The sequence below is a fragment of the Aspergillus ibericus genome (genome assembly GCF_003184845.1).
Source record: "Aspergillus ibericus CBS 121593 unplaced genomic scaffold BO80scaffold_48, whole genome shotgun sequence".
Classification (NCBI taxonomy): domain Eukaryota; kingdom Fungi; phylum Ascomycota; class Eurotiomycetes; order Eurotiales; family Aspergillaceae; genus Aspergillus; species Aspergillus ibericus.
Window position 1 is genome coordinate 189,126 of NW_020292146.1, and position 24,786 is coordinate 213,911.

Consider the following 24,786-nt stretch of genomic DNA (forward strand, 5'->3'; position numbering starts at 1 on the left):
TGATTAGCGCCATTCGTGCGTCCCGGCAGATGTGTAACCACGGTCTGTCACGGATGCAGGCCGCTCAAGAGCCACATTGGTCTGGAGATAGCAGGGCCAGATGTAACAAATAGCGTGGAGTTTGTCGTCATGAATCTATTCGGCCTCCGCCCCCGTGGACGGCGGGGATGATCCTGGATAACCGGCTGCGAAATTGTTTGACAGGAGATCGAAGCAGCCACTGGACGGACGACTGCCGTGGTCTTCCTCTTTGCCGTATTTTTTTTTCTCTAGGAAGGGAGCGGAAACCGTAAGGGTCACCGAATCCCTGCAAGAACTTGGGACTGGTGCGACCTCCCCTCCCCCAACGCCGGGGGGGTTTGTTGGTGGAGGAAGAAGTAGCCTGGGGTGCTAAATCTACCCGTCCGGCTAGGAGGACCAGTGGTATTCAGCTTTCGGCCGGTCGCTGGTTAAGTGGAGGAGCACAGACTCCATCTGGCCCCCCGAAGGTGCAGGACCATACCCTCTTGGCAGGCAACGAATTGCGTTGCAGGACTCTGCGTCAGAGGCCATTGTGAGTTGATAACCAACTAGCTGTCTCTAGCGCCCCCTCCGGAGCACCTTGCGAGCAGGATACCCTGAGCAAAACGGTCATGGCGGACCTTGTGTAGCGTCTTTTCCACTCTTCCGCTACTCTTACTCGTCCGTTGGTCCTGTATCCGGGGGATCGTTCCATCTGTTCTTTGGAAGGTTCCGAGCGAGGAGCACATGTGCAGAACATGTGATGCTGTCGGGACTTTTTGTGCGAGCTCTAGATCGGCATGATATCCTTCTTCGAACACCCATGGGCCACGACACCTGGGGTACGTCACCGCCCTCTCCGGTCAGGAGGAACAAGAACAGCTCCATTCTGGGATTTGAACAAGACAAGTAAACATTCAGAAACGATCTAAAAGGATGTCCGCTCTTTTAGGCTCCTCCAAGCGCCATGCAAATGTGGTACCCAAGAAATCCGCAGATCGCAACCTGGCCTGATATCAATATCCGAAAAGAAGAGGAAAAAAAAAAATAGAAAAAACCACAAAATGAAGTTACAGGATTCGAGTATATGCACATGAGAAAGACAGCATCATTAATATTACAAAGAACATAGAGAGATGTCGAGATGAGAATCCGGAAAAAAGAAAGGCGGTAGACATGAAGAGGTCGTAACGGAGGTCTCGTCGTGGTTCCGATATACTAGCAGGTCGCCGGAAAGGCTCCAAGATGCGCGGGCGTCATTGGCATGAGCGCCATCGCTTCCGGCCGAAAGAGGAAGGTTGCACTGTTGCTGCTAATGACGATTGACTGGTCGTTGATGCCTTTCAACGACATAGGCGACATTTCCCAACCACCACAATGAACCTGTCATGTGGGCTATCCGCGCATTTGGGGTCTTTGGCCCCATCGACAGACGTTCGGATGAAATGAGCGGATGGCTCCCGACAGGTGCTGTAGATATAGTAGTTTTTAAAGTAATTGCACATCGTCGTCAAGTTTCGATCTCAACGGGACGGGACACGCAGTGCAATGATGACAGATGCAAGTGCTTGCGGTTGGAATAGAGAGAGGCGTTCCGCAGTGCGTGAAGCGGCCAGAGGAAGGTTTCGGACTGGGCTGGGATATGAAACGGTGCAAGAGTTTAAACCGAGCTGGAGCATTGACAAGGCTCGTGCTTGACAGATTTTGAAGGGTCTCTAGTTCCCTTTTGAAAGGTGTCCGGGACCTGAAATAATATATGCCACTCATGGTGGGCTGTAGTGTTTGCCATGCAAGCTCCAGGGATAGGTATTTTAAGGCCCATCACAAGCCCCGATTGCAGCAAGGTTAAACAGGGGAGAGAAAAAGAGCCAAATGTATTTAATTTCCACCCAGAAAAAAAATTATATTTCCTGAAAATAAAAATAAAAAATCGCAATAATGTTTTTTTTTTCCCAGTCGTGCCCAAAAAAGTCAATTTGGGAATTCCTTTTTCTTTTTTTTTTTTGTCTGAACTGTTTGCATCTTAAATCATAGACCCGCACCACGAACCTCAGGGCCGTTGAAGCCACCGGTACGGAGCAAACCTTGACAAAGGGGTGTCCCTGTACAAATGCGGGTCCAGTGCCATCGGAAGCACGTCAATCACCTTAGAGGACCGCGATGATGCCGTAGCTACTAACTTTGAAGGAGTACCGGCGGATACCGTTCCACCGCGATGCGAAGCCCCATCTGCCGCGGATTGATCGGGTCAATGGGAGATCGACACGGTCCCTCGCAGCCGTTGATGCTTCACTTGCACGTGGCGCTAACTAGGATCTTCATGCATCGGTGATGGTGAGCCATGAATTCTTGCCTGGGATCTTACTAGAAACAGGGCTCTGCAACCCAGGTGAGATGGCCAAGCTAGCCGAGTTGCAATTTTCATGCTCGTCGTTCAAAAGCCGCCAGGGGAATCGCTCCAATTGGCTAACATGATTAGACTCCAGTCGCCCCGGGACAGCCAGATAGATGCATTAGCCAATATCGGGTATGGGGAAATCATAAGTTAGTTTGTCAGAGGGCTGGACCATCATTGGGCAATGCGAATATCATGGTGCCTGGCCCGTCCTGCCCTTTCCGCACCTTTTGTATCGGCGGGCGTCATTTATTTCCTCTCGCAATTCCCATTGATCAACCTGCATATGTTTGCCCCTTTGTACAATCCATGCAATTAATAACTTTATCCACAAGGAAGTTTGGCAACATGGTGCCACCTTCGCCTAATAGCTGAGCCCATATACTCGGGCACAGGTGGCGGTACTGCAGGGCTCCTCGTGAAGGATAGGAGATGATATAGCAGAAAGTCTGACTGGGATCACTATCAGCCGAAGGTACCTCATGCCGACTCAAAGGAAATACAGCGGCAAGCTATGAGCAGCAACAGCCATTGGAGAAAGGCTGGAAAACTCCATACGACAGGCTTCGGGAGCGTAGGGGTTCTGGGCGCTTCGGGAACAGATCATAGTCAGCCTTCACCCGATCCTTTCCTTGTGGAAGGGGCAATCAGAGCACGCTCCTTGTACCGGCCGCGCACACACCGGGCTGCCGTTGACTGTTGGTATCGTATGCGTAGGCTTCCGGGAGATCGGGGAGCAACGGTGCCAAGAACATAGTGCAATTCTTTCCACCTAATTGTTGTCTCTTTTTCTCCGTTCCCCTATTCTGGCCAACCTAAACTGACAAGACTAGTATGGAAGGATCGGGTGTTCTCCGTAGGCACACAACCTGGTGAGAAGTGCCCACTCAGATGGTCCCATATGCAAACAGTCTCGGCCCATTGCCGCTTGACCCTAGTAAGGCGATTAGCGGGAGACTGCTATCGGCAGAGGTATTTGCGGTATTTTTTCCCCTTTCATTCTATTTTTCTTTTCCAAATGTGTCAGCAAGCGGTTGGGGCAAGCAATCAGATTCCTTGTGATAGACCGGGGGCAAGTGACAAAGCCGTGGACTTCCCAGTGTGGATGGAGGAGATAGCTTTGCTAGGATAAGGCATAGTGATTTTTGTCCGGCCAAAGGGGCCACCGATAAATCCACTAGTACGGAGTACGTAGTTGAGATTATGGGTATAGGTGAAGGCAGACCCGTCGGAATCTAGAGCAGTGCCTGAAAAGGCCTATATTAGTGAGACATTGAGAGGGCCGGGGGAGGGGGGGGCACACAATTTTCGGCCGCCTAACGATGGAGGGAGCTTGGTCCAAGCCTGAGATAGGATGGTCCGCGGGACTAGAGGAAGTTCCCTGGCGGTTTGCGAGTCAGAACCACGGCCGTCATCGACAGCGTCCGGGAAGAGGCCCAAGCTCGGCATTTCCCGAGTTGGACTCGGAGGCCAGCTGGAGGCGGGGCCGCCAGCCTCGATTGGGACAGGAGGGGCAACTTGAACCACCACCTCGACTTTCGACTCCCGGCGCCTCCCTCGTCTTCCCCTCTCTTGGTCCATGTCGGAAAATCTCCCTGTCGATTCTGAAGAGAGACCAAGCGCTCAGCAAGTGGGCAGTAAAATCCATGGCTAGGCGATGACCAGTCCCTGTACCTGCAGGGGAACAATGTACCGAGCCAAGATCTGCTCGCACTGCTCCATACTATATTTCGACAGCAGCCACATCAGTATGGGGCCGATGGGGTCGGAAGGTGGCCCAAACAGGAATGAAGTCCTGGTACTTTGTACCTCGGCAGAGTATAGATACTCATAGCCACCAATGTAGGTACCTGGATGGCAGATAGAGCCATTCTCCATCTTTGAGGATTGACTGCTAGTCTGCCGGACTAAATGTCACTATCAACAACCTGCCTCTTTCGGCTAGCGCGGTGCTCTTTATGGGGAGATGCACTATGCTCAAAATGGCAACGGCTCTCCTCCCCCGGACCAATCCCGATCGGGCATTAGTGCACCCCGTGATGTGATCCTCGCTCATCCCGGCAACCTGAGCGCACCCGAGATCTTTCCATGCGCGCCCCCCCCCCCCCTCCCTCATTGACTCCGTCGCATCGTGGTCCTATCGCTTCGATAGGATCTTCAGCGATACTTCCGACACTCGCTCACAGATTGCTTCTTGCTGCCCTCACGACAGCCACGTCATTCGTTGTGACCGCTCTCCGGTAAAAGGAGGAGGGGTGCTATTTGGCTCATCTGGGAACCCGTCCGTCGTTGTGGAGACGGTTCGGATCCGCCCATCTCGTGCAGGTTATCAGTTGACCCAAACAATCGGACACCACACAATCATCCTTTGTTTGTGAAACCCCATCAAGGACCACCATGGGGTTCGGTGATTTTGATTCGATCTGCGAGAAGGCCCCGTTGCCACTATGCTCCTTAGTGGGCCCGCCGTCGTCAATATCGGGTTCGACGGGCATCATACCGAACTGTTATGCGCGCAACATTGAGCTGGCCAATACAATCATCTTCGAGGGTGCATCATGCTTCCTTCACATTATCGCGCTGGGGATGACCGTTATCATGATCTTACATGTGCGGTCTAAATTCACTGCTGTTGGTATGCTTCTGTCCCTTCTCCGGGCTTTTCTGTTGGGCGTCCTTATGGTGGAAGAAAAGAGACACCCTAAAAGTTGAGTTACATTAACCGATGCTGTCGTAGGTCGCAAGGAGATTATTACGTTTTTTTACCTCTACATGGCTCTAACCATATGTTCCCTGATCCTTGATGCAGGAGTGGCTCCACCTGGGAGTGGTGCGTTTCTTTACTTTGCTGCTGTTCAAAATGGGCTGGCCTCTGCACTCTGCACATCCCTGCTCATTAACGGATTTGTGGGCTTCCAACTCTACGAAGATGGAACTATCCTCTCTGTTTGGCTTCTACGGCTTTCGTCCGCAGCAATGTTCGTCATTTCGTTCCTTGTTTCTCTCGCAACCTTCAAGGCATGGGGAGGTCTTGGACCCACCAACACCGTCGGCATGTTTGTCGTCCTGTATGTTCTGAACGCCATCTGCATCGCGGTATATCTGATCATGTCACTCTTACTGGTCATGAACACGCTTGAAGACCGCTGGCCCCTAGGCCACATCGCTTTTGGTCTCGTGGTATTCATTTGTGGCCAGGTGCTCCTCTATGCATTCAGTGACACGATCTGTGACAGTGTACAGCACTATATGGATGGACTCTTCTTTGCGACATTTTGTAACCTTTTGGCCGTCATGATGGTTTACAAGGTATGCCCATCTATTCCCTTTCTGATCGAATCTTCAAGGACTCACACCCCTGTCTAGTTCTGGGATTATATTACCCAAGAAGATCTCGAATTTTCCGTCGGGATCAAGCCAAACACCTGGGAAGTCAAGGAGCTTCTACCCGATGAGGATCGTCGGCACACAGGGTACCCGGATGCAAGTTCGGAGTATGCCGGGAGCATGTATCATCATCGCTCGTCCACCTATCACGGCCAGAATTACTAGCCTAGGTCGAGGTGATTCATTCTTTCGACGTTCCACACCATGTCAGATGCTTCTTCCGTCCGCCCGTCGCCGAAATTTTAGGTTTTTCGCCTAAGATTTCACTTTAACTACTGCAGTCTCATGCAATCATTATCGAATCTAAGCATAATCCAACAAGGTGGATACCCTTGAGCAATATTCAGGTTAATCTTGGTTTTATTTCTTTTTCCCTCCTGGTGGAACTCATTGTTAGTTGATTTTGGACATCTCCCCAACCCTGTCTCATAGCCCAGTACCAGCGGAGGGCGGAACGGGAATGATCCGTGTGATCTTCTTGTGCCCTTCTGTCCCGCTTTCACCTGTCACCTTCGTATGGGACAGTGTGAGGTGATTCTTGGCACGCGCGCTTATTAATTTGCCATTTAATATGTTGGTATATTGCTACAGAGTGTGTACTATCGGTTATCAGTGCCCAGCCGGAGTAGGGAATACTAAATCCAGCCGACGTCCCTCCAATTGCCCCGACTAACCTCGTTACTCCATCTGGAGCGGACCGGACTACATGGAGCACCGTGAACCTTAAGTTAGTGGTACGATTGATGTCTCGGGGGGGATCCCACAGTCGCCCGAAGACGAAACATACTGACCACTGGCCAGTGGAGATCAAATCCGAAGGCTCCTGCTAAAACCGCTAGAGCCAGACTTGTAATTGCCGGTCATTCGGAACGGGAAAGGTCGACGACATGAGTCGGGCCTACTGGCTAAGGGGCCCTTAGGGCGGAAGCGCCGTAATGTTTAGGCGAATCCGTTAGCTGTCCAGCCCCGCCCCCATCCCCTTGGGGCGTGATCGGACCCTTGGACCTTCAGCCACACGTCTGTCACCCAACTTCCTCCAGGCCGCGGGTGAAACCGATTACGTGGAATAATTTGCATCTATCGAATGCGAACGTTTGTTCCGACGGAGCTCCTCTTTCGTTTTCTTTCTTTCTTTCCTTCTTCCTTCTTCTTTTTTGGTCCTGGGGCAGCGGGCGCGGTCCCGCGGTCCCGCGGTTGCTCCAAGAGCGCGCGCGCGCGACGTGCATAAACTGCCGGGGCAAGTACATTCGGCATTTTGCTTCTTTGGTGATTAGAAATGCATCCAGGCTGTCAATCCACGACCACGACATCGTCCCCGTCCATGAATTTACCGTCGGTCTGGCCCTTGGTACGGTCAGTGTCGGCCCGCGGCATGTCTCCGTCCACCTCCTCAATTGGGCCTGTAGCCGTGGCGTACCAGCCCTTGTCAACCGACTCCACTAGCACCTTGCATGCATCAGAAACCAGTAAACGAAAAGCTGGATTCTCATTCGGCAAGAACATGCTAATGTGTGCTTTAATTTCATCTGCAGCTTTATCATTCACGGCTCTGGCCCATCGGATGTCTTGTTGTGAGAACCCGGTGCTCTCCACTTCCGCGGGAAGCGAGCAAAAAGTGCGGTTCTTCGAGCGTATGATCTTCTGGCTGAATGATGAAGTCCCGGCATTTCTGTTCTCTACTAGAGCACTTGCATTTTTCCCCAAGCACGTATAAAAGTTGACGCAGCCAATGCCTCGGTCCCTCTGTATGTCGGCTAGCAGTGCAAGGCGCCGCCGCAATTCCGAAGAACGAGCTAGACAGCCAACAAATGCCAGATGGGATGACACCCAACCCAAGCCGTCCGTCAGTCGCTCACGCTGTGAATACATTGCGGCCGCCCCGCCCGCAGCCACAGCTCCTGCAGCTCCTGCAAACATGGCATATCGACCCCACCTTTGCCAGGATGGTGTTGCAGCAGCGTCTGTACTTGAGGAAGAGCTAGAAGCCGAAGGTGGTAGACTTTTATTGGGGTCGCTTTTCTGCTCGGTAGATGCCGTTTTGTTCGGGGAGCCGCTGTCCCCCAGCCCAAACAAGCCAGCAACTTCTGACAATGCCGTGTATGCTGAGGTGACATTTCGGTAATGCCCTTCTGCACCGTACGAGACAACCCCGGGAGCAATGCCCAGGAAAGGGGTATCGAATGCCATGACACCCTGAATGTGAGGAAACATGAAGGAGTCTGCCTCCACTGCTGTGCCGGAATCCGCGAGGGAATTAGTTGCAGCTCCTGCAGAAGATGTTGCAGGAATTGGTTGTTCCGAGGCTAGTAAAAGAAGGGTCTCAGCAGCGACGATTCCGCCCATCGAGTGGCCGATTAGAAACACATGCACGGAGGGGTCAACCGTGGGGGACGCTGTTCGGTTCGCAACCTCCAAGTCGATGACTTTGTTCTGGAGCCTACATCGTTATCGGACATTAATGGTCTGCTCTATCCATTTTGGACCAGTCTCGTATAGGGCTTTGACGTACCATTCCCGAAAGGCACTCACACATTCTTTTAGCTCACCCCGAGTCTGATACTTCGGGTACACTGCAGTGGCAACTTGTACAGCAGAAAGGGAGCGAGTAAGCAGTACACGAAGGTGTCCGGGGAACTCCCCAAATGTATCGTCGTCCCCCTGAATGTGTTAGCGAGGTTCAAGCCAGACTCCGGCCAGGACCGGGCACGTGCGCCCTTCAGGAGAGAGGCGAATAAGGATGGGTGGAGCATGCGCGGTACCTTGAAGCCATGGATAAACACGAGAAGCAGCGTCTTTTTCATTGTATCACACCGGGCAAATCCGGACGGTGCATTCCTCCCTCAGAGGACCACGCAACAGGATTGGGTTTGACGTATAAGAGAGAAATTATTGATGAATCGAGATCTGGCAGCGGGCGGAAAGTGGATGAGAAGGGGAGATTCTCGGTCCTAGGCCGCTACGTCATCGGGCAGCCAGACCACGTGACATGGATGGTGACCCTCACGTGCTCGCAGCGTTGGCCATCAGTGTCTCTCAGCACTAGCCACTGGCAAGTGCGTGGCCTGATGAGCATAGTAATACCAAATCCTTGGGTCTAGGCGCCGTTTGTCAGCCCTGGACCCTAGTTAGACTTCGTGATGGGGATCTCACCGCTGTGAATAGCCTCGGCATGTCCCGTTCCCCACCAGGCAATCCAGCTGATTGCCGATCCGAGAGACCAAATAAGGAGCCTCTTGGATGTTAGCATCATTCATCGATCGTAACACTATCGAGTCTACGTACGGCATCATCATGGCACCCCGCGAGATATACAATGTTGTGAAGCTTGTGCCCAAGCCAGGCAAATCCAATCAAGTCCGTCCACTTCTATCTCCCACTCCGTCCGGTATATACTGATGTGAAGGGTAGGTCGTGGAAGCCTTCAAGGCATTATCGCAACACATCGAAAACAACGAACCAGACACTCAGATATATTTTGCTCTGCAGTCAAGCGGGAGTGATGAGCTGATCTTCGTTGAAAAGTAAGATTGGTGCAGCTGGCACGAAGCCACTGGAAAAAGGAGAAGCTCACCCGTGATTTACAGATACAAGGATGGCGATAGCCTCAAGGCGCATGGAGCATCGTCCGAGTTCAAGCAGTTCGCCAAGGCAATCGGGCCTTTTCTGGCCCAGCCTCCTGAGATTAAGGGGGCTTCGTTTGTTGCTGGGTTTGAGGGTAGATCGAAGCTTTAGTTTATCCATGATTATCCCTGGTTGCGTACCATGAGACCGGCCAACCAGGCCTCCAGTGAAGCAAATGGGTTGAAGAAGAGTATTGAGACTTGAAGAATGGACTGGTCTAGATTGGCACCAATCTACTGTTAATATAGGCGAGTGGCCTCTCATTACTGGTCGCTTGTAAGTCTGATTAGTTCGGACGTATCCCTAGTGAATAGCTATGGTCAGTATAGTATCAACAAATGGTTCGTACTCAAATGTTGATATGGGCTAGTGGCTAGCAACAATGGGTCAACTGTCTCTAACACATGTCCTTTGTGCAAAGGGCATCAACGCTTCCATATCAATTACACGCCACTGCATACAACCACCCCGGCTGATACATGCAACCTGTATCGCAAAGACATTCATACAACACTATGCGTGCATCTAGATTCTAGTCTAAGTCTACACCCCAACATTAAAGCTTTTCCCTCAACCTCGGCATGCGCAACAAACTATCCTGATAACTCGTAGCGAACAACTTCCCATCCGGCGTCCACAACCAACTCTCATGAACCGCCCGATTCTCCTCCGACCGCGGAGTCCACCCCTCCTGTACAAACCACTTCTTCTTGACTTCCTCCTGACCCTCCTCCGCACCAGACCCCCAATCAATCATCCTCAACGCCTCCCCCAGCTGATGAAACACCACCGTGAGAGTCAAACTCGACATCGACGAAAAGCTCGCCCGACCCAGCGCCCGAACAATCAACAATAACGAATTCCGATCACACGCATACATATGCGCACAGGCATACAGATTATCAAACTCCCCTGATTCCTCCCGTTTCCTCAACTCTTCCTTACTTCCTGAATCCGATGGCAGGCCCTTGAGTGAATACATCGATAACTGCCGATACTTCTCCGGATGACTCTTCACCTCTTCCGTCTGGTTATACCCCTTCATATCCACCTTGCGCATATCCACCCCGGGAAACTCCCTCTCTGATAACTCCCCTGATTCCACCCCCTTGATCCACCAGTCCACATCTACGCTCGGACTCACGGGGTACTCCTCGGGTTTCTTCCCCGCTATAATGGACGCATACCGCTCCTGTACGGGGACAGGTTGATGGGAGAATGTAGTCTCATTTTCGGCCCGTTTGAACGAACATAAGCACGAGAAACAGATTTGGCCGGATTGGCGCACGTCGACGGAGCGCGTGCAGTACAGGTTTCCGTCGCGGAGATGGCGCACGGTGTATTCGAAGGGAACGTCTAGGAGGCCTCCTAGGATGAATGTTCCCGTCATGTTCTTGTTGGATTCATTAGAGAGTGTGCTGGTGATATTCTGGGGAGGGATGGGCCTACATGGATCACGAAGCCCTTCTCGACTGTTTTGGAGGCCGCGTAGGCCGACTGTGCGTAGACATGGCCGCCGAAGGATCTTGTTCCTTCGCCTGGTGGGTAGGGAGTAGCGAGGGATTCGAAGCGTTCGATCTGTTCTGTTTGACCGCTGCTAGAGGATGGGTTGGGGAGACGTCGCAGAGCCATGAGCTCTGCGAAGGAGGTTGGGCTCTGGTTGGGTTCGTCCGTGGGCATTATGTACGGTGGTGGATGAGTATATGGTTGTTAGTTGCTGATGGTGGTGATCTGAGGCTGGTAACTGGACTATATGTATATGCACTGGTATATGTTGCTCGGTACGCTATGTGGCTATTGAACATGCAGGGTCTGTACGGTTGTTGGATATGGGGAAATGGACAGGTAAGATTGTCTGTTGACTTGAGCTCATGTGCCTTCGACTGACTAGTACTTAACCGAAACCGACCTAATCGAGGAGAGCCTCGGCTGAGCGGGCGGAATTGGTTGGCTCCTGAAGCAAAGTCCGAGGATCATCAATCAATAGTGGCGTTCTCGGTGTACTCTGCAGATCTCAACGCTATGCTGCGTATCCCTTGGGGCTTTTCTAGCGCTGCTTGCAGCTGGAGGCCTTCGGGATTATTGTTATTCCATTCCTTGTGTATAGCTGTTGCCAGGCACGGCATTTATTGCCCGCGATAGATTAGGCTATTCTGATAGATGGAGAGCGTATATCAAAGTGCTTTCTATAGTCTGGTCGATTGGCTCTCAGAAGAGATCATTGACCGACTGCCACCACCACGCTATCGCAATAAGCGATGTAATGGGGGAGATGTCAACGTCGTTGACCCAATAAAACCATGAATATGGAGCCGCGAGAGCAGAAAATCACCATCTAATTGACCAAATCTGCCAAGTAGGTATATGCGCCGATAATGCTGATATGATATACAAAAAACCCATCCCATGAATAATACATTGACGATTCGAATCCGCTTTCCGTACCCCGAACGAACAACCGCATTCAGCGATCACAGTCACCCTCAGAACCCATTTAGACCGACTCGAAGACGCTGCGGTTGTTGTTCCACTCGACCTTGCCATCGATGTCCTTGATCTCCTCCAGCTTGTCGCCGAGCTTCACAACGGAGAAGCGAATCATCCGGGGATCGAGACCGAGGGTTCTGCGAACTGAGGCCTGCACGGGGCCGGAGGCATCGAAGCGCATGATGAAGTGGTGGCCTTCCTTGTAGCGGGCCTGGTGCTTGGTCGTGGGCCGGGGCAGACGGAAAGTGCCCCAGTTGGTGTATCCGCGGACTACGCCGCCGGAGCGGAGGACCTGGATACCGGCGTTGCGGGCGATACTATCATCGTCAGTGGACAGTCATGGTGGATGGTCGTGTGACGAAGCAAAGTGTTGCCCGAAATGATGGGACAGTAAAAGCATGATGGGTAGGCACATACTCGCGAACCTCCTGGAGGCTGCCGGGACGGACCTGTAGTCATCAATCAGCATCTATCCCCAACCCCAATAAGAACCATTCTGAAGCGTCGCGGATCACATACAATTGCAATCAGTTCGTACAACATGGCGTCGACTATGTGGAGTGGGGTCTCGATTGTAAGATAGCGTCGGGGAACGAAAAGACGACGGAGAACCAAACACGGAACTGGGAAGGGATGAGATTTTTCCGAAGGCCATTGCGGAGGCTCGACCATCGCTCTTATCAGCACCCGCCTTGGCACCCGCTATCAGCGCCGGGAATCGCCCTCACCTCCGTCATTCATATTTAATTTACCTCCCCTCGCTCTCTTCCTTTCTCTCCCATTCAATTCACACTTTCTTACCTCTCTCGCACCTCTTGTCTTCCTCCATCTCCCCTCAATCCCAATCATCCACCATGTCTCCCATCGCCAGATCCCTCCGTCCCTTCGCTTCTCGCCTGCTTGCGCAGAAGCTTCCCCTCTCCTCCGTCTGCAGGGCCGCGCCGGCCAGTTTCCCGCGGGGAAGTGTCCGGAGCTTCTCCCAGAGCCCTCTTTGTGAGAACCCCCCTGAATCGAGGTCGATGAGGCCATTGAAGCCTCGTAGGTTCCATCCGAAGCTAATAATCAAACTCTGGCAGCTCAATTGAAGAAATACACCGAGTCGCACGAGTGGATCGAGCTCGCCGCCGACGGCAAGACTGGTTCGTCTACACCCACCTACCACCTTCCATTGCTGTCTAACTCTCCTATTTGAATTGTTTAGCTAAGATCGGAATCACTGAATACGCCGCCAAGTCCCTTGGTGACGTTGTGTTTGTCGAGCTCCCCGAGGTCGACCTGGAGGTCAGCGCCGGTGAGCCCGTCGGTGCCGTCGAGTCCGTCAAGTCTGCCTCGGACGTCCTTTCTCCTGTTTCCGGAACGGTTAAGCAGGGTAACGCCGTGCTTGATGACAATGCCAAGTTCATCAACCAGAGCCCCGAGGGTGACGCCTGGATTGCGGAGATCGAGGTGAAGGATGTTGCGGAGTTGGACGGACTGCTGGATGAGGCTTCTTACAAGGCTACCATTGATGAGGAGTAAGGGAGTGTGGTGTGGATGGTATGATCTAGATGAATGGACTTGTGTTTGTTTGGGTTTATATGAGCGCGCACGTTGCGGCTTCGCATGAAGTGCAACAGTGTGATTGATTATGATTGTTAGTGATTTGGTTTGTTTCCTTTGTATTGGGTTTATATGGCCGGGTTGTTGTGTGGAAAGTTAGGTATGGTTTCATCACAGTCGTGACTGTCTAGAGCTACGTCATGCCGCTATCGGTGGCCTTTTATTCAACAAGGGCTGTTTGTTCGATGCAGGTTGTAAGAAATATATGATATCCTCTGCTTGCTCCCAGTTCTAAAAAAAAGGGCTAATCCCTTGTTTGTTTTTATGTTTCCGTCGTAATTGTATTCAACTCGAGTACGATCTGACTGTCTTATTCGCGAATGCTTATCATAAATGCGCGCAACAACTCGGACGCGGCAGCTATTGTCGCATCTATTTATCGAGACGGATGCTGGCAAACACGATAAGACTAACTATAGGCTCTGTGTAACCACTCTGGCTGCTTTTGAAGGTTTTCGTTCTATTTGCATTACTGCTACTACCGGCACATCCTGGTGCTGCAAGAACTGATTTAATCTGCTTATACAACTAGTAAGTATAGCCGCCTTCCCTATCTCACGTAGCATCTGTCATTATATCCTTGTTTACCAAAATGCTTTTCGATAACAGCTCGATAGCCAGCCACGTGAGCTAATTCAGAAGTGGGGCAGATGTACGATCTTGTACAGAGTACCCCGTGGTTCCCTTGCCCTTCTTTGCTCTTTAAAACCATCCTCAGGCTGCTACAGGCCAATTCTAAGCGGGGCATGACATTGTGCTCGAAGGCTGAAGTGCAACAGTAGATGATGCTGGCCGCCTTCCTAATATAGTAATATTGGCAGTCCGCCGGGCGGTGAGATGCCTCCCCGGATGGGGCCGAAAGTAAACCGAGGAGTCGAAGTGATAAGACAATCCTGCAACATTCCACTTCAGACCCTTGCTTTGTCCATACTCTGCCTCTGTACCCTTCTCCGCCGTGTCCCGCACGGTGTAACGCGATCCCTCTGAGCTAGCACCGAAGCCATCGGCGCGGGCGCCAGCTCTTCGTTAGCCGAACATGGCATCGAACCTCCCCATCCCTATTCCTCCGCGCACCCCGACGCCACCCCCCGATGATCCTCCTAGCATTTCCGACCAGTCATCCGGTCTGCATGACAAAGACTCCCTGTCGCCATTGAGGGACACGTTCCCTGCCTCGCGGGGCACATTGGATCCCGGGGATGCGAATCACCTGAGCCCTACGCGGGGGGGCTTCAACCTCAGCCCGGCAGATGCATTGCAGGGTGATCAGAGCGACAATGCTACGGGGCCGTTCAATTTCAAGACTATGACAATGGCCAAGGGCCCAGTCGTCAAGTCTGTGAGTGCTGCTGCTGCTGTGGTTTGTCAGGAGATACTGACCCCGCCGTTAATGATGTAGAACATTGGCCAGCGACGCGGACACAAGTATAAGCACAGTAGTATTTCGCATCAGATCTTCCTCGAACCGCCCCCTCGAGCCCCTCTAGCTTTGCCCAATTCGCTGCCTATACCGACTTTCAAGGAGTACCGCTCCAGTATGTCCAGGGACCAGACTACCCGGTTCTGGTGGAGCGTGTGTCACATGTGTATTGCTGGATATACGCTTTGGAGTGCTCATGGATCTTTGGCTATGACGGCTCTGTCGCACTTGATTCTCTTTGACTCCCTCGGCGCATTGCTCTGTGTCGCTGTTGACATCTTGGGCAACTTTGAAGTATGGAAGCGATCCAGTGTTCGCCACCCGTTCGGATTGGAGCGCGCCGAGGTGCTGGCTGGGTTCGCCATGTGCGTACTCCTGCTGTTCATGGGGATGGACCTTATTTCCCATAACCTGCAACATTTCCTGGAGTCTTCCGGTCATGAGCCTCATCATACTCATGTCCACGAACGGGTGTCCTTGGGTCGTGTGGATTTTACCGCTTTGCTGGCTATTTCATCCACCTTGATCTCGGCCATTGGTCTCAAGAACCACGGCCGGATCGGCAAGGCGATGCGATTTGGGTATATTGAGTCGCTGCCGTCGGTTCTCAGTAACCCGTCCCATTTCCTGACTCTGTCTTGCTCCGCGCTCCTGCTGCTGCTGCCATTGGTGTCCATTAAACTCTACAATTGGCTGGATGTGCTGCTTTCCGTTACCATTTCCATCTCGATGTGTGTCATCGGAGTGCGGCTGGTGAAGACATTGGGCTCTATGCTGCTCATGTCCTACTCGGGGCCAGGGGTATCCGAGGTGATCCACGATATTGAGGCTGATCCCTGCGTCTACGGGGTCGACGATGCCCGGTTCTGGCAGGTCCATTACGGGCTGTGCATGGCCAACCTGAAGCTTCGAGTATCAGGAACCGAGGAGAATCTTGTGCGACTGCGTGAACGGATTGCCAGCCTGATCAAGAACCGACTTGGCGGAGGGTACGGATCTGGGGGACAGAAATGGGAGGTTTCGCTGCAGTTTACAGCGGAGAAGGCATAGCATGCTGTACATATACGAGGCTTCAATGAAGTATCATGTAATAGTGCTATCCATGTATTCTGTGACTACATTGCCTGATCGCCAACATTCTATTCGCAGATCTAAATCAAGATACAGACATCAGCCCTCCGAATTAGCCAGTCCAAGTCTAGCCGGCAGACTTCAAGCAATACCAGATATCTGCTAACCCAGCATCAACCACGCGGACCTAGTCAATCAAGTATAAAACTTTGTCAATCAATACCTTCACACCCACTCTACACCACCCAGCCTCAAAGCATTACAAGAACCTACACCCATCCATCCAAACCTCACCTATAAACTTCTCCCACCTCAAACCGAGCAATCCATTCCCCCCCTCCTCCCCCCTCCCATTTCCCCCTTCCACACCATAAACCCCAAAATAAATAAAACAGTCGGGATAACATTTCTCTCTAACCCTTAATACAACAAACCCACAAAGAGACCCCCCTCAATGAACTTCAGGTATACATGTTCCTTTTTCACGCCGCCGCGGCCAAAATACCCTCCTCAGCACCGCCAACCTTTCCCTCATCCCTCCGTCTGCGCTTCTCCAGAATAGCTTCCCTCCGCTGTGCAAGGATCTTCAATTGGCGGTTCTCGACGCCCTGGAGCCAGTATCCGAAGCTTCCTCCGACGCCGGCGAAGAGAGGGTACACCCAGAGGGATTCTTTGGCGAGGATGGGACGCATTTCGATGCCGAGTTGCCAGAGGCGGACGGCGATGCCTATTTCTTGTTAGTGTTGTACTTGGAGGGAGGTGTGAGGCTGAATTCGAGGTGGATTGGTAGAGGTAGGTATGTAGGTAGGTAGTGGTGATGGTAACATACCGAAGCCGCCCCAGAAGAGGACTTTGTGAACCATGATCGCGGACCGGCTGCGGTGATACGGTGCGGTAGGGAGGAAAGGAATTGAATTGCGACACGCAGTGGGGAGAAATCCAACTGCAACCCAACACCAGCGAAATGGACGGTCGTGAGGTTCGATTGAATGATGATTACCCGGCGAATCACGGCCCCGTGGTTCCCAATCTTGCTTGTTCGGAGGTTTTCGGATTATCTGTTTGCCCGGGGACTGCGGCGCGCGGGTCTTCCGCCTTGCGACTCTTGATGATTCTAGGTATTCTCCCCGGAAACTTTGTACCGGTCTATTGGCTGGGCGCCTCTTTTCAGGTTTGACTAGTTAATACTGGCTGATGTCTCATGGCTGGTCCAGAGGAAATGTCGGATTCGTTGGTGGCTGCTGCTGGGGTCAAGCGGGCGTCGCTGGATCTGGACCTGGACAGTCTCCAGCGGAAGAAGTTCAAGACGGATGAATTGCCTTTATCCGCGGCGCAGCATACGGCGATTGAGAATTTGCTGCACGCGTTTAAGAAAAGGGGTGGGTTTGATCATATTCGAAAGAAGATATGGGCGGAGTTTCATGATGGGGTATTTTGATTCTTTATTTGATTTTTTTTGTGGTGTTGGTAGGTGGGTATGGGCTAATGCGCCGTCTAGGAAGGCAAGGTCGAATTTACGAAACTCCTCGTTGAGCTCGCAGAGTCGGAAATCGATCGCGAACCCGGATTGCTTGCTCGTGAGCGGGGCAAGGCTGCGACGCTGATCGAGGGTGCCGTGGATCGAAGCGATGTCTACAAAACTGTCGAACATTCGTTGGACGCGCTGGCGGAGAAGTTCCTTCTTGATATCTTGGGGTCGGTCCGTGAAATTCGTCGCGATGAGATAGGGGAAGAGCTCGCCGCGCAGGAGGAGAAGGCTGGGAATAAAACCGACGAGGACTACGCCGTTCATGTGAAAACGAAACGCGACGAGCGCGAAAAGATCTGGCAGGAGGAGCTGCGCAAACAACAGGAAATTGAGGAGGAAGAGGCGCGCAAAAAGGCCGAGGAGGACCGCAAGCGACGGGAGATTGAGCGCCAAAAAGAGGAAGAAGAGAGGGCTCGGAGGAGGGAGCGCGAGGAACAGCGACGGGAGGAGCAGCGGAAGCTGGACGAGCAGCGAGAAAAGGAACGCCAGGAACGATACGAGCGACGACGCCGCGAAGACCGCGACCGATACCGCGACTGGCGCGATCGCAGCCGCACCAGAGACCGTGATTCGGATCGAGATAGGGATAGGGATCGCTACCGTTACCGGGATCGCTCACCAGGTTATCGCTCAGATCGCGCCCACTCCCCACGGTATCGCGAGTCGCGAAAGGACAAGTCGCCCACCCCGAAAGAGCCCACGCCTGCACCCGTGCCACCGCCGCCACCGGTGGACGAGAAGTCGTTGGAGGAAACGGCGCTACAACTTTTGCTGAAGGAGGGAGAGGAGCTGGCGGCCAAGGCGCGGCAGAAACCCGAGTTCGACTTTGAGGAAGCAGAGGCGATTGAGAACGGCCTCAAGCCACCCCCGAAAGGGCCCAAGGCGGAATCGAGATACTCCAACACTCCGACCAGGGCAGGGAGCCCGCCGGGCGACGCAGATCAGAACCGAACACGTGGATCCACAGCAGACGATCGCAATCGGACAAGAAAACGGGATGACAGCCGCAGTCGCTCGAGAAGGAGGTTCTCGTCCCGGTTCGACGATGACCGCGTAGACCGGTCGCGCGATGTCTCCAGCCAGCCGCGCAACCGAGATACCGATGACCGACTCGTGCTTCGTGATTTCCGCGACAACCGATACGGCGACCGCAGCTATCGCCCCAACCGCCGGAGCCGAAGCCGATCTACCACGCGAACCGACCGGGAGAGAGACCGTGACCGTGACCGTGACCGTGACCGTGACCGAGAGCGACGGGACCGGGATCGAGATAGGGATCGAGACAGAGACAGAGATACTAGGGACAGGGAAAGAGATAGGGATAGGGATAGGGACAGAGATAGGGACCGACACCGCGACGACTACCGCCGCCGACGAAGCTACTACTCCCGATCCCGTTCTCGCCCTCGATACCGCTCGCGTTCACGCTCACGCTCCGTCCATCGAGACCGAAACCAAGACCGTGAGCGTGAACGAGAACGTGATCGTGATCGCGATCGCGACAGAGACCGAGCCAGAGACCAAGACAGAGACAGGACCAGAGACCAAGACAGGGACCGAACCAGAGACCCAGAAAGAGATAGGGACCGTCCCCGCGACCAAGACCAAGATCGAGAACGAGACCGAGACCGACCCCGTGAGCGCGAAGACCACGCCCGCGAACAAAACCGTGACCGAGACCCCGACGACACCCGCCCCCGCGAAGGCGAGAAATCCCCCCGCGTACCGGGTTCCTCTCGTCGGCGGTCCCGCTCCCGCCGTCGCTCACGCAGTCGTCGCCGCTCGCCCAGTCTCCTCGACATCGACCGCTACGTCCCGCCCACTAGTCGCCGGAGCCGGTCTCCTCGTCGTCGGGTGCGGTCGCCGGAACGGACGGAGAAAGAGCGTGACCCGCCGCCGCGGTTTGTGGAGATTGATCGGTATATTCCTGGTGGTGGTAGTGGCGAGGCGGAGGGTGGGAATAATGGGAATCGGGAGAGGGACAGGGAACGGGAACGTGATAGGGATAGGGATAGAGAGAGGGATAGGGAAAGAGAAAGAGAGGGAGATGAGAGGAGACTGAGACGACGGAGCGTGAGTCGGAGACCATCGTGATCTATCTCTATCTATCGATAGCTCGATGAGTTGGTAGATAGATAGATCGATAGATGAATAGATAGGGATGATGTGTCTAATGTAATATATTGATGTATTATTGGTATTTACTGTGGCCTTCAATTAGTATGCACGTAGTTAGGACCATGTAATTAACTATGTTTCTTTGAATCTAACTGATTGGTCTAGAACTCATAGTATGGATGAATTGGGTTTCGATGTCCAGGGTTCACTTTGCTCGCATACTACCTAGTTTTAACTACTTGCTTTCCTATGTAGACATGCTATAAGGTCTCGATTGACGTTCCATTTACCTGATAACGTAACCACTTAACTCTCGAAGACTAATCTATGTATCCACCACGCAGGCAGACATGTACATAGATAGAGACTCGCTTCGACCAGCTAACAACAACGTAGCAACCCTCCAAGCAACAGAAGAGTGACTACCTACGTCTTACTCTTCTCCACCGCCTCCTGGAACCCATCATTCTCATCATGCCGTTTATAGAAGTAAGCGTTGGAGCCGGTCCCGGTGGGTCTGAGTTCCGGGGAGAGACGATCGAGAATGGTTTGTTCGAGAGCCTTGATGGAGCGTTCGTTGGAGCCGAGCTTGTTCCAGACGGAGATGAGATGCGTGTTGAAGCGGATGGAGGTGGAGACGCCGAGGACGTGGTCGTGTTCTGTTTATGATTCTGTTAGTATACAAGCAACAGAAAAGACAGAGGAGAGAAAAGGGCAAAAGGGATGGGCATACCCTTCTCCAACACAGCCTGAAACTCATTTGCCATGCACAAGATGGTAATCTCATGAAAGAAAGCCTGGGCTTTACTCTTCGGCACGCGAAAGCGCCAGCACCCTCCGTTGCGATTCTCCGGGTCCTCCCAGACGGGCTTCACGCCCTTCCGGAAGATATGCACGGTGTCGCGCAGCCGGATCTTGTCCCATGGGTAGTTGTTGTAGACGCGGTAGAAGGTGGCGATGTCGGCGACGTCTTCGTGCAGGACATACAGACGGGAGTCGTAGTCTGTGTCTGGGTTGTCGGTGTGTCGGTCGTACCAGACTGTCCAGTGGTATTGGAAGGGGAGGGGACGGAGCTTGCCGAAGATGTTCTGGTGGAGGGATTTGCGAGTCAGGTCTTTGTCGCGGGGGTGCTCCTCTATGGGGCTTTGGTCGTTGATGTGGAGGCTTGGGATGCTCATGTTGGCGGGCTGGAGGGGTGGTGGTTTGATGGTTGGATGGGTGAGGGGGAAGTATGGGGATGGTGGGATGTGGTCTGTTATATTTCCTAGGTGAGAGGGGAATGAGATACAGGCATTCCCTGTGTTTGAAGGCAATATAGTTCGGAGTGAAGAGGATCCTATTGTTGGTAAGCTTGGAGAAAAGAAAGGGGATCAATGGCTATAACGTGGCGGAATAAAGAGGAGACAACAAAGGGGTATTAGACCTGTCAGATGGACAATGGGACAATGAAGCACAAAGGGAGTTTACCTACCGAAGTAAGTGCAGGTGAAGCTATTCCGGGACACACCAACGGACGGTTCCTAACAGACTCAGGAACCAGCAGACCAGTCACGCCCGAGACAACCCAGGAGACAATAGTAAAGATGAACTCTCTGAATCCAGGAGAGGGGAAGCACGCCCTTATCAAAGCCCGATGAATCCACCACGAGGTCAGCCCCGACCAGCCGTCAGAAGCATCGAAGACAACGGATTGCACACGCAACACTGCCACCGAGGTTTCACCAACGAGGCGTGCCTGCCGCTCGCTGCACGATGAAGAACGCAGGTCGGATAACTGGCCTGATCGATTGGCGTCCATGGCGTCAGCCTGGCATGGGGGCAGCATTAAGGGCTACGGTTAGTGTCTTTGGTTGTGTTTAGTTCCCCGCCAACCCGCCGCTTCCCCACTTCGGCGCCAATCAATCGCCCGCAATTTCATCCAGTCTTCTACTACTTACTCTGATTTACTTTCTCATCACTATCCATCCCCTCCGCCATGTCCCCCTCCTCCAACCGCCCAGGGGCCGATCCCCTCGCCGTATCCACGCAATCATGCGCTCCCACTTCCAGTCGCGATGTCGACCCGCGCGAACACTCCCCCGCCGCATCGGCTCATGACCTCCGCCACACCGCAAACTCCACCAGCCATGGTAACCTCGAGGAGGATGAGGACGACTACACGTCCTCGTCGGGGTCCAGTGACGACGATAGCGAAGATGACGACGAGCCTATCACACATGAGCAACCTCAATCCAAACCTCCCTCCGACGACATCCCGCGCATTCCCTCGATACCCAAACCGCGCATCCACCGCATCGAGAAAAATCCCGATCTGCTCTCCCGCTTATCGGCCTTCCTGCCTCAGATGAAAACCGCCAATGAGCGTCTCGAACAGGAGATTGCCGCCGGTCGGGCGAAGGATGTGCGATTGGATGACTTGGATGATGACGAGGAGGGACAGTACATCGAGATGGTATGCAAGATTTTCTCACGGCTCCCGGTTAAGGTTTGGGTGTGCTAATCGCGAGTAGAACTTGGGTCTAGGTGTTCTCGAAGAGAAGCGACCGGATGAGGAGAGCAACAATGCCTCCGAGGGCAAGCCCGAAGCCAAGCAGAATGAACATATCCTGCCTGAGAGGCCCAAGGCTGCTAAGGACTCGAACGTTCTGGATACCCTGATGGGAAATGCGGAGAACTCGTCGGAGAAACCGACCATCGAGGAGATATAGAGGCTATCATGGCTATTGATTGCATGGGTTGGCGCTTCCGGTTACCGGTTGGTTTAGGATATACATAGTTGCTCGGGTCTGTATTCTGGGATACTGCTAGGCTTGGTTTACAAAAGTTGGTATACGTTCGCTACGAGGTCAGCATCATAGATCATCACATAGTAATCATACCCATACACAACACCAACAGGTCTAATAACACAAGTTGGACAGCCGAACAGCGAATGTCAACAATCTATTTGCAGAAGATTAGATTGTATACGTCAGAGCAAAGCTCCATGTTTATTAACTATCGTCGCCGCATCACCGTCATCCGCTTAGGAAACCTCCTTCACCCGGCACGTCCAGCCGGATTCCTGGCTCAGCAGGGGCAAGCTATCACTCGTTAGTATCAGCGGATCAATCAAGAACCATCAGTACTCACCTTGCACCCAGACACCAGCCAAGTTCGTTGTTCTTGATCTTCTTCGCGATCTTGACCTCGCGCGACAACGGCATCTCGTATCCCGTGTGCAACAGACCCAGCATGAAGTTCAGGTCCAAGCACCACTCGGGCCGGTCGCGCAGTTGCGGCAGAGCATCCTCTACGCCCTCGAAGATGCTCCACTCCGGCTCGCCCGCACACACCGTCGCCGTGAGCTGGTGCAGCTCCTCCAGCGTGAACGAGTCGGGCATGCCCAGGGGCTTGGTGCGGTCGAAGAAGTAGGAGAAGATGTACACATCTTCGCGGGCAAACGTCTTCTCCAGAGAGGGCTGGTGGACACCGTTGAACGAGCATGGCGCCAGTTTGCAGCCAGCATCCTTGTTGAGGATCTTCTCAGTCAGACCACGACATTGGGCAGCGGCATTGGTGCCTTCCTTCGGGCCCACCATCTTCACAGTAACCTTGCCCGCGAGCGCGTGGTCATTGTCAAAGGTCAGCTCCACATCACGCTCCATACCGGGTCCAATGCAGGGGTTGGAGATCGGCTGCTTCAACCAGGACATATCGACGGTGCTAGCGGCCAGCTTGGCCTCGACAATAGCCTTGTGAACAGCCTCCCGGGCGGCCATCAGCCCATAACCCAGGTGAGAGTGCTGGTACAGGTCGAAGTGTCGACCACCGAACTGCAGCGCATACTTGTGGTCGCCCTCGGCCAGTTTCTCGGGCATACCACCCGACGGGCTCTTGGGGAATGTGGGCTGGAAGACAATCTGAGTGGAACCACCTCCCAGGTCGAAGATAGCAGCGGTAGGGGTCTCGTCAGGGCCGCCAATCTTACCAAGAAGGTAGTTGGTCGTGATCCAAGCGTACACGCCCTCATCCGAACCATCCATGATCTGGACACCGCCCATTTCGCGGGAGACAACAGGGAAAGGGTAGACGGTCTCCAGGCGAGTCCTGACGGCCTCCAGGATTCGCTGGCTCATTTCGGGTCCGAGCATACGCAGTCCGGCGGTGGCCTTCACGGCAACAGGGGAGCAAGACTGATATTCGGCGGGGACAGACTTAAGAGCCACCTGCATGAGGGGATCCAGACTCTTGGCAGCTCCCTCCGCATCTTCCTTGTAGGAGCTAAGTCCGGAACCACCCTGTCTCTTCTCGGTCTGCTCGAAGACCTCGTTCTCAAGCTCGGGAGTAGGGCCGCAGTTGTTGAAGCGGTAAACGTGAATCCGAGAGCCCTGACTTCCAGCGTCGATCATGAGCGCATACTGAATCAGAGGCTTGGAGGGGTCATGAGGCTTTGTGCACTTGTCCGTGAGGGGAGCGACACCGGTGGAAGGTTGCTCTATGTGGCCGTCAGTCCTGTTCAACGTCGTCCACATAGGGGTACTCACGAGTCCCGAGATTGCTCACTGTAGGCTTAGACGGCGAAAGCCAGAACAGCATAAGAAGCACAGCCCCAACAATCGCACCTGTCTTGAGGTAGCGGGACCGCTGACTTTGGGACATCATGGCGCTGGAGAAACTGCGACGAGATTTATTGATCGATTTGTCCAAGCTGGCTGTAGTGATTGCGGGTTCGGAGGGGTGCGACACCGAACGTCTGCTAGGTCTGGAGCCTGACGAGACAAAGGGCGATGTACCTTGAAAGTGTCGACTGTCAACGCCAGTCGACATGCGGGCAAGGCCAAGGATACGGCGGTAGCGTTACGTCCGGGGGACCACGCTTGTGGGTTCCGACCGAGTTGGATAAAGGAAAGATGGTGGATTAACGGTGGAATCGAAGAGAGACCATAGGATCGTCCGGGAGCCTCCGGTCCAGGCCAAAAAAGATTGTGGGGAGTATAGCCAACCAACGAAGGGAAGGATAACGGTGGCAGTCAGGGGCAAGCGAGCGAGCGAGAGAGAGAGAGAACAGACGAGGGCGAGACGGAGAGGCAAATGAAGGCCACTCGGCGTGATTAGTATTCCGCCTCTCAGGGTCTCTGAAACGATCGGGGGTTCCGCCCGCTGCTGTGGCGTCGCCCC

The 24,786-nt window shown here is 53.4% G+C and overlaps 12 protein-coding genes across 12 annotated transcripts; 6 read left to right on the forward strand and 6 right to left on the reverse strand.

Moving 5' to 3' along the window:
• Positions 1-4,792: 4,792 nt before the first annotated feature.
• On the forward strand, positions 4,793-5,947 carry BO80DRAFT_364654 (chitin synthase export chaperone; the record flags this gene model as incomplete). The annotated part of the gene is made up of 3 exons (XM_025716161.1): positions 4,793-5,030; positions 5,133-5,704; positions 5,762-5,947. The coding sequence occupies 3 exons, from the start codon at positions 4,793-4,795 to the stop codon at positions 5,945-5,947; spliced, it is 996 nt and encodes a 331-aa protein (XP_025571486.1).
• A 1,125-nt stretch (positions 5,948-7,072) lies between these two features.
• Positions 7,073-8,583, reverse strand: BO80DRAFT_458439 (uncharacterized protein; the record flags this gene model as incomplete). The annotated part of the gene is made up of 3 exons (XM_025722279.1): positions 7,073-8,219; positions 8,292-8,440; positions 8,542-8,583. The coding sequence occupies 3 exons, from the start codon at positions 8,581-8,583 to the stop codon at positions 7,073-7,075; spliced, it is 1,338 nt and encodes a 445-aa protein (XP_025571487.1).
• Positions 8,584-9,073: 490 nt separating this feature from the next.
• BO80DRAFT_364770 (putative quinol monooxygenase) lies at positions 9,074-9,514 on the forward strand (the record flags this gene model as incomplete). Its single annotated transcript, XM_025716166.1, has 3 exons — positions 9,074-9,136; positions 9,191-9,303; positions 9,367-9,514. 3 exons carry the CDS (start codon positions 9,074-9,076, stop codon positions 9,512-9,514), a joined length of 324 nt encoding a protein of 107 aa, XP_025571488.1.
• A 445-nt stretch (positions 9,515-9,959) lies between these two features.
• On the reverse strand, positions 9,960-11,083 carry BO80DRAFT_364707 (acyl-CoA thioesterase; the record flags this gene model as incomplete). The annotated part of the gene is made up of 2 exons (XM_025716165.1): positions 9,960-10,796; positions 10,853-11,083. 2 exons carry the CDS (start codon positions 11,081-11,083, stop codon positions 9,960-9,962), a joined length of 1,068 nt encoding a protein of 355 aa, XP_025571489.1.
• An 814-nt stretch (positions 11,084-11,897) lies between these two features.
• Positions 11,898-12,433, reverse strand: BO80DRAFT_438047 (mitochondrial 37S ribosomal protein bS6m; the record flags this gene model as incomplete). Its single annotated transcript, XM_025721024.1, has 3 exons — positions 11,898-12,207; positions 12,308-12,339; positions 12,410-12,433. 3 exons carry the CDS (start codon positions 12,431-12,433, stop codon positions 11,898-11,900), a joined length of 366 nt encoding a protein of 121 aa, XP_025571490.1.
• Positions 12,434-12,702: 269 nt separating this feature from the next.
• BO80DRAFT_468062 (glycine decarboxylase subunit H) lies at positions 12,703-13,747 on the forward strand. Its single transcript, XM_025722901.1, has 3 exons — positions 12,703-12,883; positions 12,967-13,029; positions 13,092-13,747. Exons 1-3 carry the CDS (start codon positions 12,745-12,747, stop codon positions 13,406-13,408), a joined length of 519 nt encoding a protein of 172 aa, XP_025571491.1. The 5' UTR covers positions 12,703-12,744; the 3' UTR covers positions 13,409-13,747.
• Positions 13,748-14,382: 635 nt separating this feature from the next.
• On the forward strand, positions 14,383-16,094 carry BO80DRAFT_428509 (cation efflux family protein family). The gene is made up of 2 exons (XM_025720267.1): positions 14,383-14,828; positions 14,889-16,094. The coding sequence occupies exons 1-2, from the start codon at positions 14,526-14,528 to the stop codon at positions 15,957-15,959; spliced, it is 1,374 nt and encodes a 457-aa protein (XP_025571492.1). The 5' UTR covers positions 14,383-14,525; the 3' UTR covers positions 15,960-16,094.
• Positions 16,095-16,462: 368 nt separating this feature from the next.
• BO80DRAFT_496534 (putative NADH-ubiquinone oxidoreductase 14 kDa subunit) lies at positions 16,463-17,166 on the reverse strand (the record flags this gene model as incomplete). Its single annotated transcript, XM_025724028.1, has 2 exons — positions 16,810-17,166; positions 16,463-16,707 (listed from the first exon to the last, which is right to left on the reverse strand). The coding sequence occupies exons 1-2, from the start codon at positions 16,841-16,843 to the stop codon at positions 16,463-16,465; spliced, it is 279 nt and encodes a 92-aa protein (XP_025571493.1). The 5' UTR covers positions 16,844-17,166.
• Positions 17,167-17,181: 15 nt separating this feature from the next.
• Positions 17,182-19,602, forward strand: BO80DRAFT_448682 (BOD1/SHG1 domain-containing protein; the record flags this gene model as incomplete). The annotated part of the gene is made up of 4 exons (XM_025721695.1): positions 17,182-17,409; positions 17,479-18,748; positions 18,852-19,230; positions 19,281-19,602. The coding sequence occupies 4 exons, from the start codon at positions 17,182-17,184 to the stop codon at positions 19,600-19,602; spliced, it is 2,199 nt and encodes a 732-aa protein (XP_025571494.1).
• Positions 19,603-19,996: 394 nt separating this feature from the next.
• Positions 19,997-21,152, reverse strand: BO80DRAFT_199375 (eukaryotic translation initiation factor 4E). Its single transcript, XM_025714190.1, has 3 exons — positions 21,098-21,152; positions 20,360-20,962; positions 19,997-20,285 (listed from the first exon to the last, which is right to left on the reverse strand). The coding sequence occupies exons 2-3, from the start codon at positions 20,802-20,804 to the stop codon at positions 20,053-20,055; spliced, it is 678 nt and encodes a 225-aa protein (XP_025571495.1). The 5' UTR covers positions 20,805-20,962; positions 21,098-21,152; the 3' UTR covers positions 19,997-20,052.
• Positions 21,153-21,537: 385 nt separating this feature from the next.
• Positions 21,538-22,446, forward strand: BO80DRAFT_199388 (NOPCHAP1/New4 family protein). The gene is made up of 2 exons (XM_025714192.1): positions 21,538-22,078; positions 22,137-22,446. The coding sequence occupies exons 1-2, from the start codon at positions 21,602-21,604 to the stop codon at positions 22,332-22,334; spliced, it is 675 nt and encodes a 224-aa protein (XP_025571496.1). The 5' UTR covers positions 21,538-21,601; the 3' UTR covers positions 22,335-22,446.
• BO80DRAFT_468066 (guanosine diphosphatase) lies at positions 22,444-24,718 on the reverse strand. Its single transcript, XM_025722902.1, has 3 exons — positions 24,153-24,718; positions 22,759-24,103; positions 22,444-22,709 (listed from the first exon to the last, which is right to left on the reverse strand). The coding sequence occupies exons 1-3, from the start codon at positions 24,433-24,435 to the stop codon at positions 22,652-22,654; spliced, it is 1,686 nt and encodes a 561-aa protein (XP_025571497.1). The 5' UTR covers positions 24,436-24,718; the 3' UTR covers positions 22,444-22,651.
• Positions 24,719-24,786: the final 68 nt, after the last annotated feature.

Bases quoted from the DNA above. Each gene is read 5' to 3' on its own strand.
- BO80DRAFT_468062 (XM_025722901.1), top strand. From the start codon at position 12,745: ATGTCTCCCATCGCCAGATCCCTCCGTCCCTTCGCTTCTCGCCTGCTT. The intron at 12,884-12,966 runs GTGAGAACCCCC...AAACTCTGGCAG, and splicing joins CTTCTCCCAGAGCCCTCTTT to CTCAATTGAAGAAATACACC. The intron at 13,030-13,091 runs GTTCGTCTACAC...TGAATTGTTTAG, and splicing joins CGCCGCCGACGGCAAGACTG to CTAAGATCGGAATCACTGAA.
- BO80DRAFT_428509 (XM_025720267.1), top strand. From the start codon at position 14,526: ATGGCATCGAACCTCCCCATCCCTATTCCTCCGCGCACCCCGACGCCA. The intron at 14,829-14,888 runs GTGAGTGCTGCT...TTAATGATGTAG, and splicing joins AGGGCCCAGTCGTCAAGTCT to AACATTGGCCAGCGACGCGG.
- BO80DRAFT_199375 (XM_025714190.1), bottom strand. From the start codon at position 20,804: ATGAGCATCCCAAGCCTCCACATCAACGACCAAAGCCCCATAGAGGAG. The intron at 20,286-20,359 runs GTATGCCCATCC...AATCATAAACAG, and splicing joins TCAGGCTGTGTTGGAGAAGG to AACACGACCACGTCCTCGGC.
- BO80DRAFT_199388 (XM_025714192.1), top strand. From the start codon at position 21,602: ATGTCCCCCTCCTCCAACCGCCCAGGGGCCGATCCCCTCGCCGTATCC. The intron at 22,079-22,136 runs GTATGCAAGATT...AATCGCGAGTAG, and splicing joins AGGGACAGTACATCGAGATG to AACTTGGGTCTAGGTGTTCT.
- BO80DRAFT_468066 (XM_025722902.1), bottom strand. From the start codon at position 24,435: ATGTCGACTGGCGTTGACAGTCGACACTTTCAAGGTACATCGCCCTTT. The intron at 24,104-24,152 runs GTGAGTACCCCT...ACGGCCACATAG, and splicing joins AGTGAGCAATCTCGGGACTC to AGCAACCTTCCACCGGTGTC. The intron at 22,710-22,758 runs GTGAGTACTGAT...AACGAGTGATAG, and splicing joins GGCTGGTGTCTGGGTGCAAG to CTTGCCCCTGCTGAGCCAGG.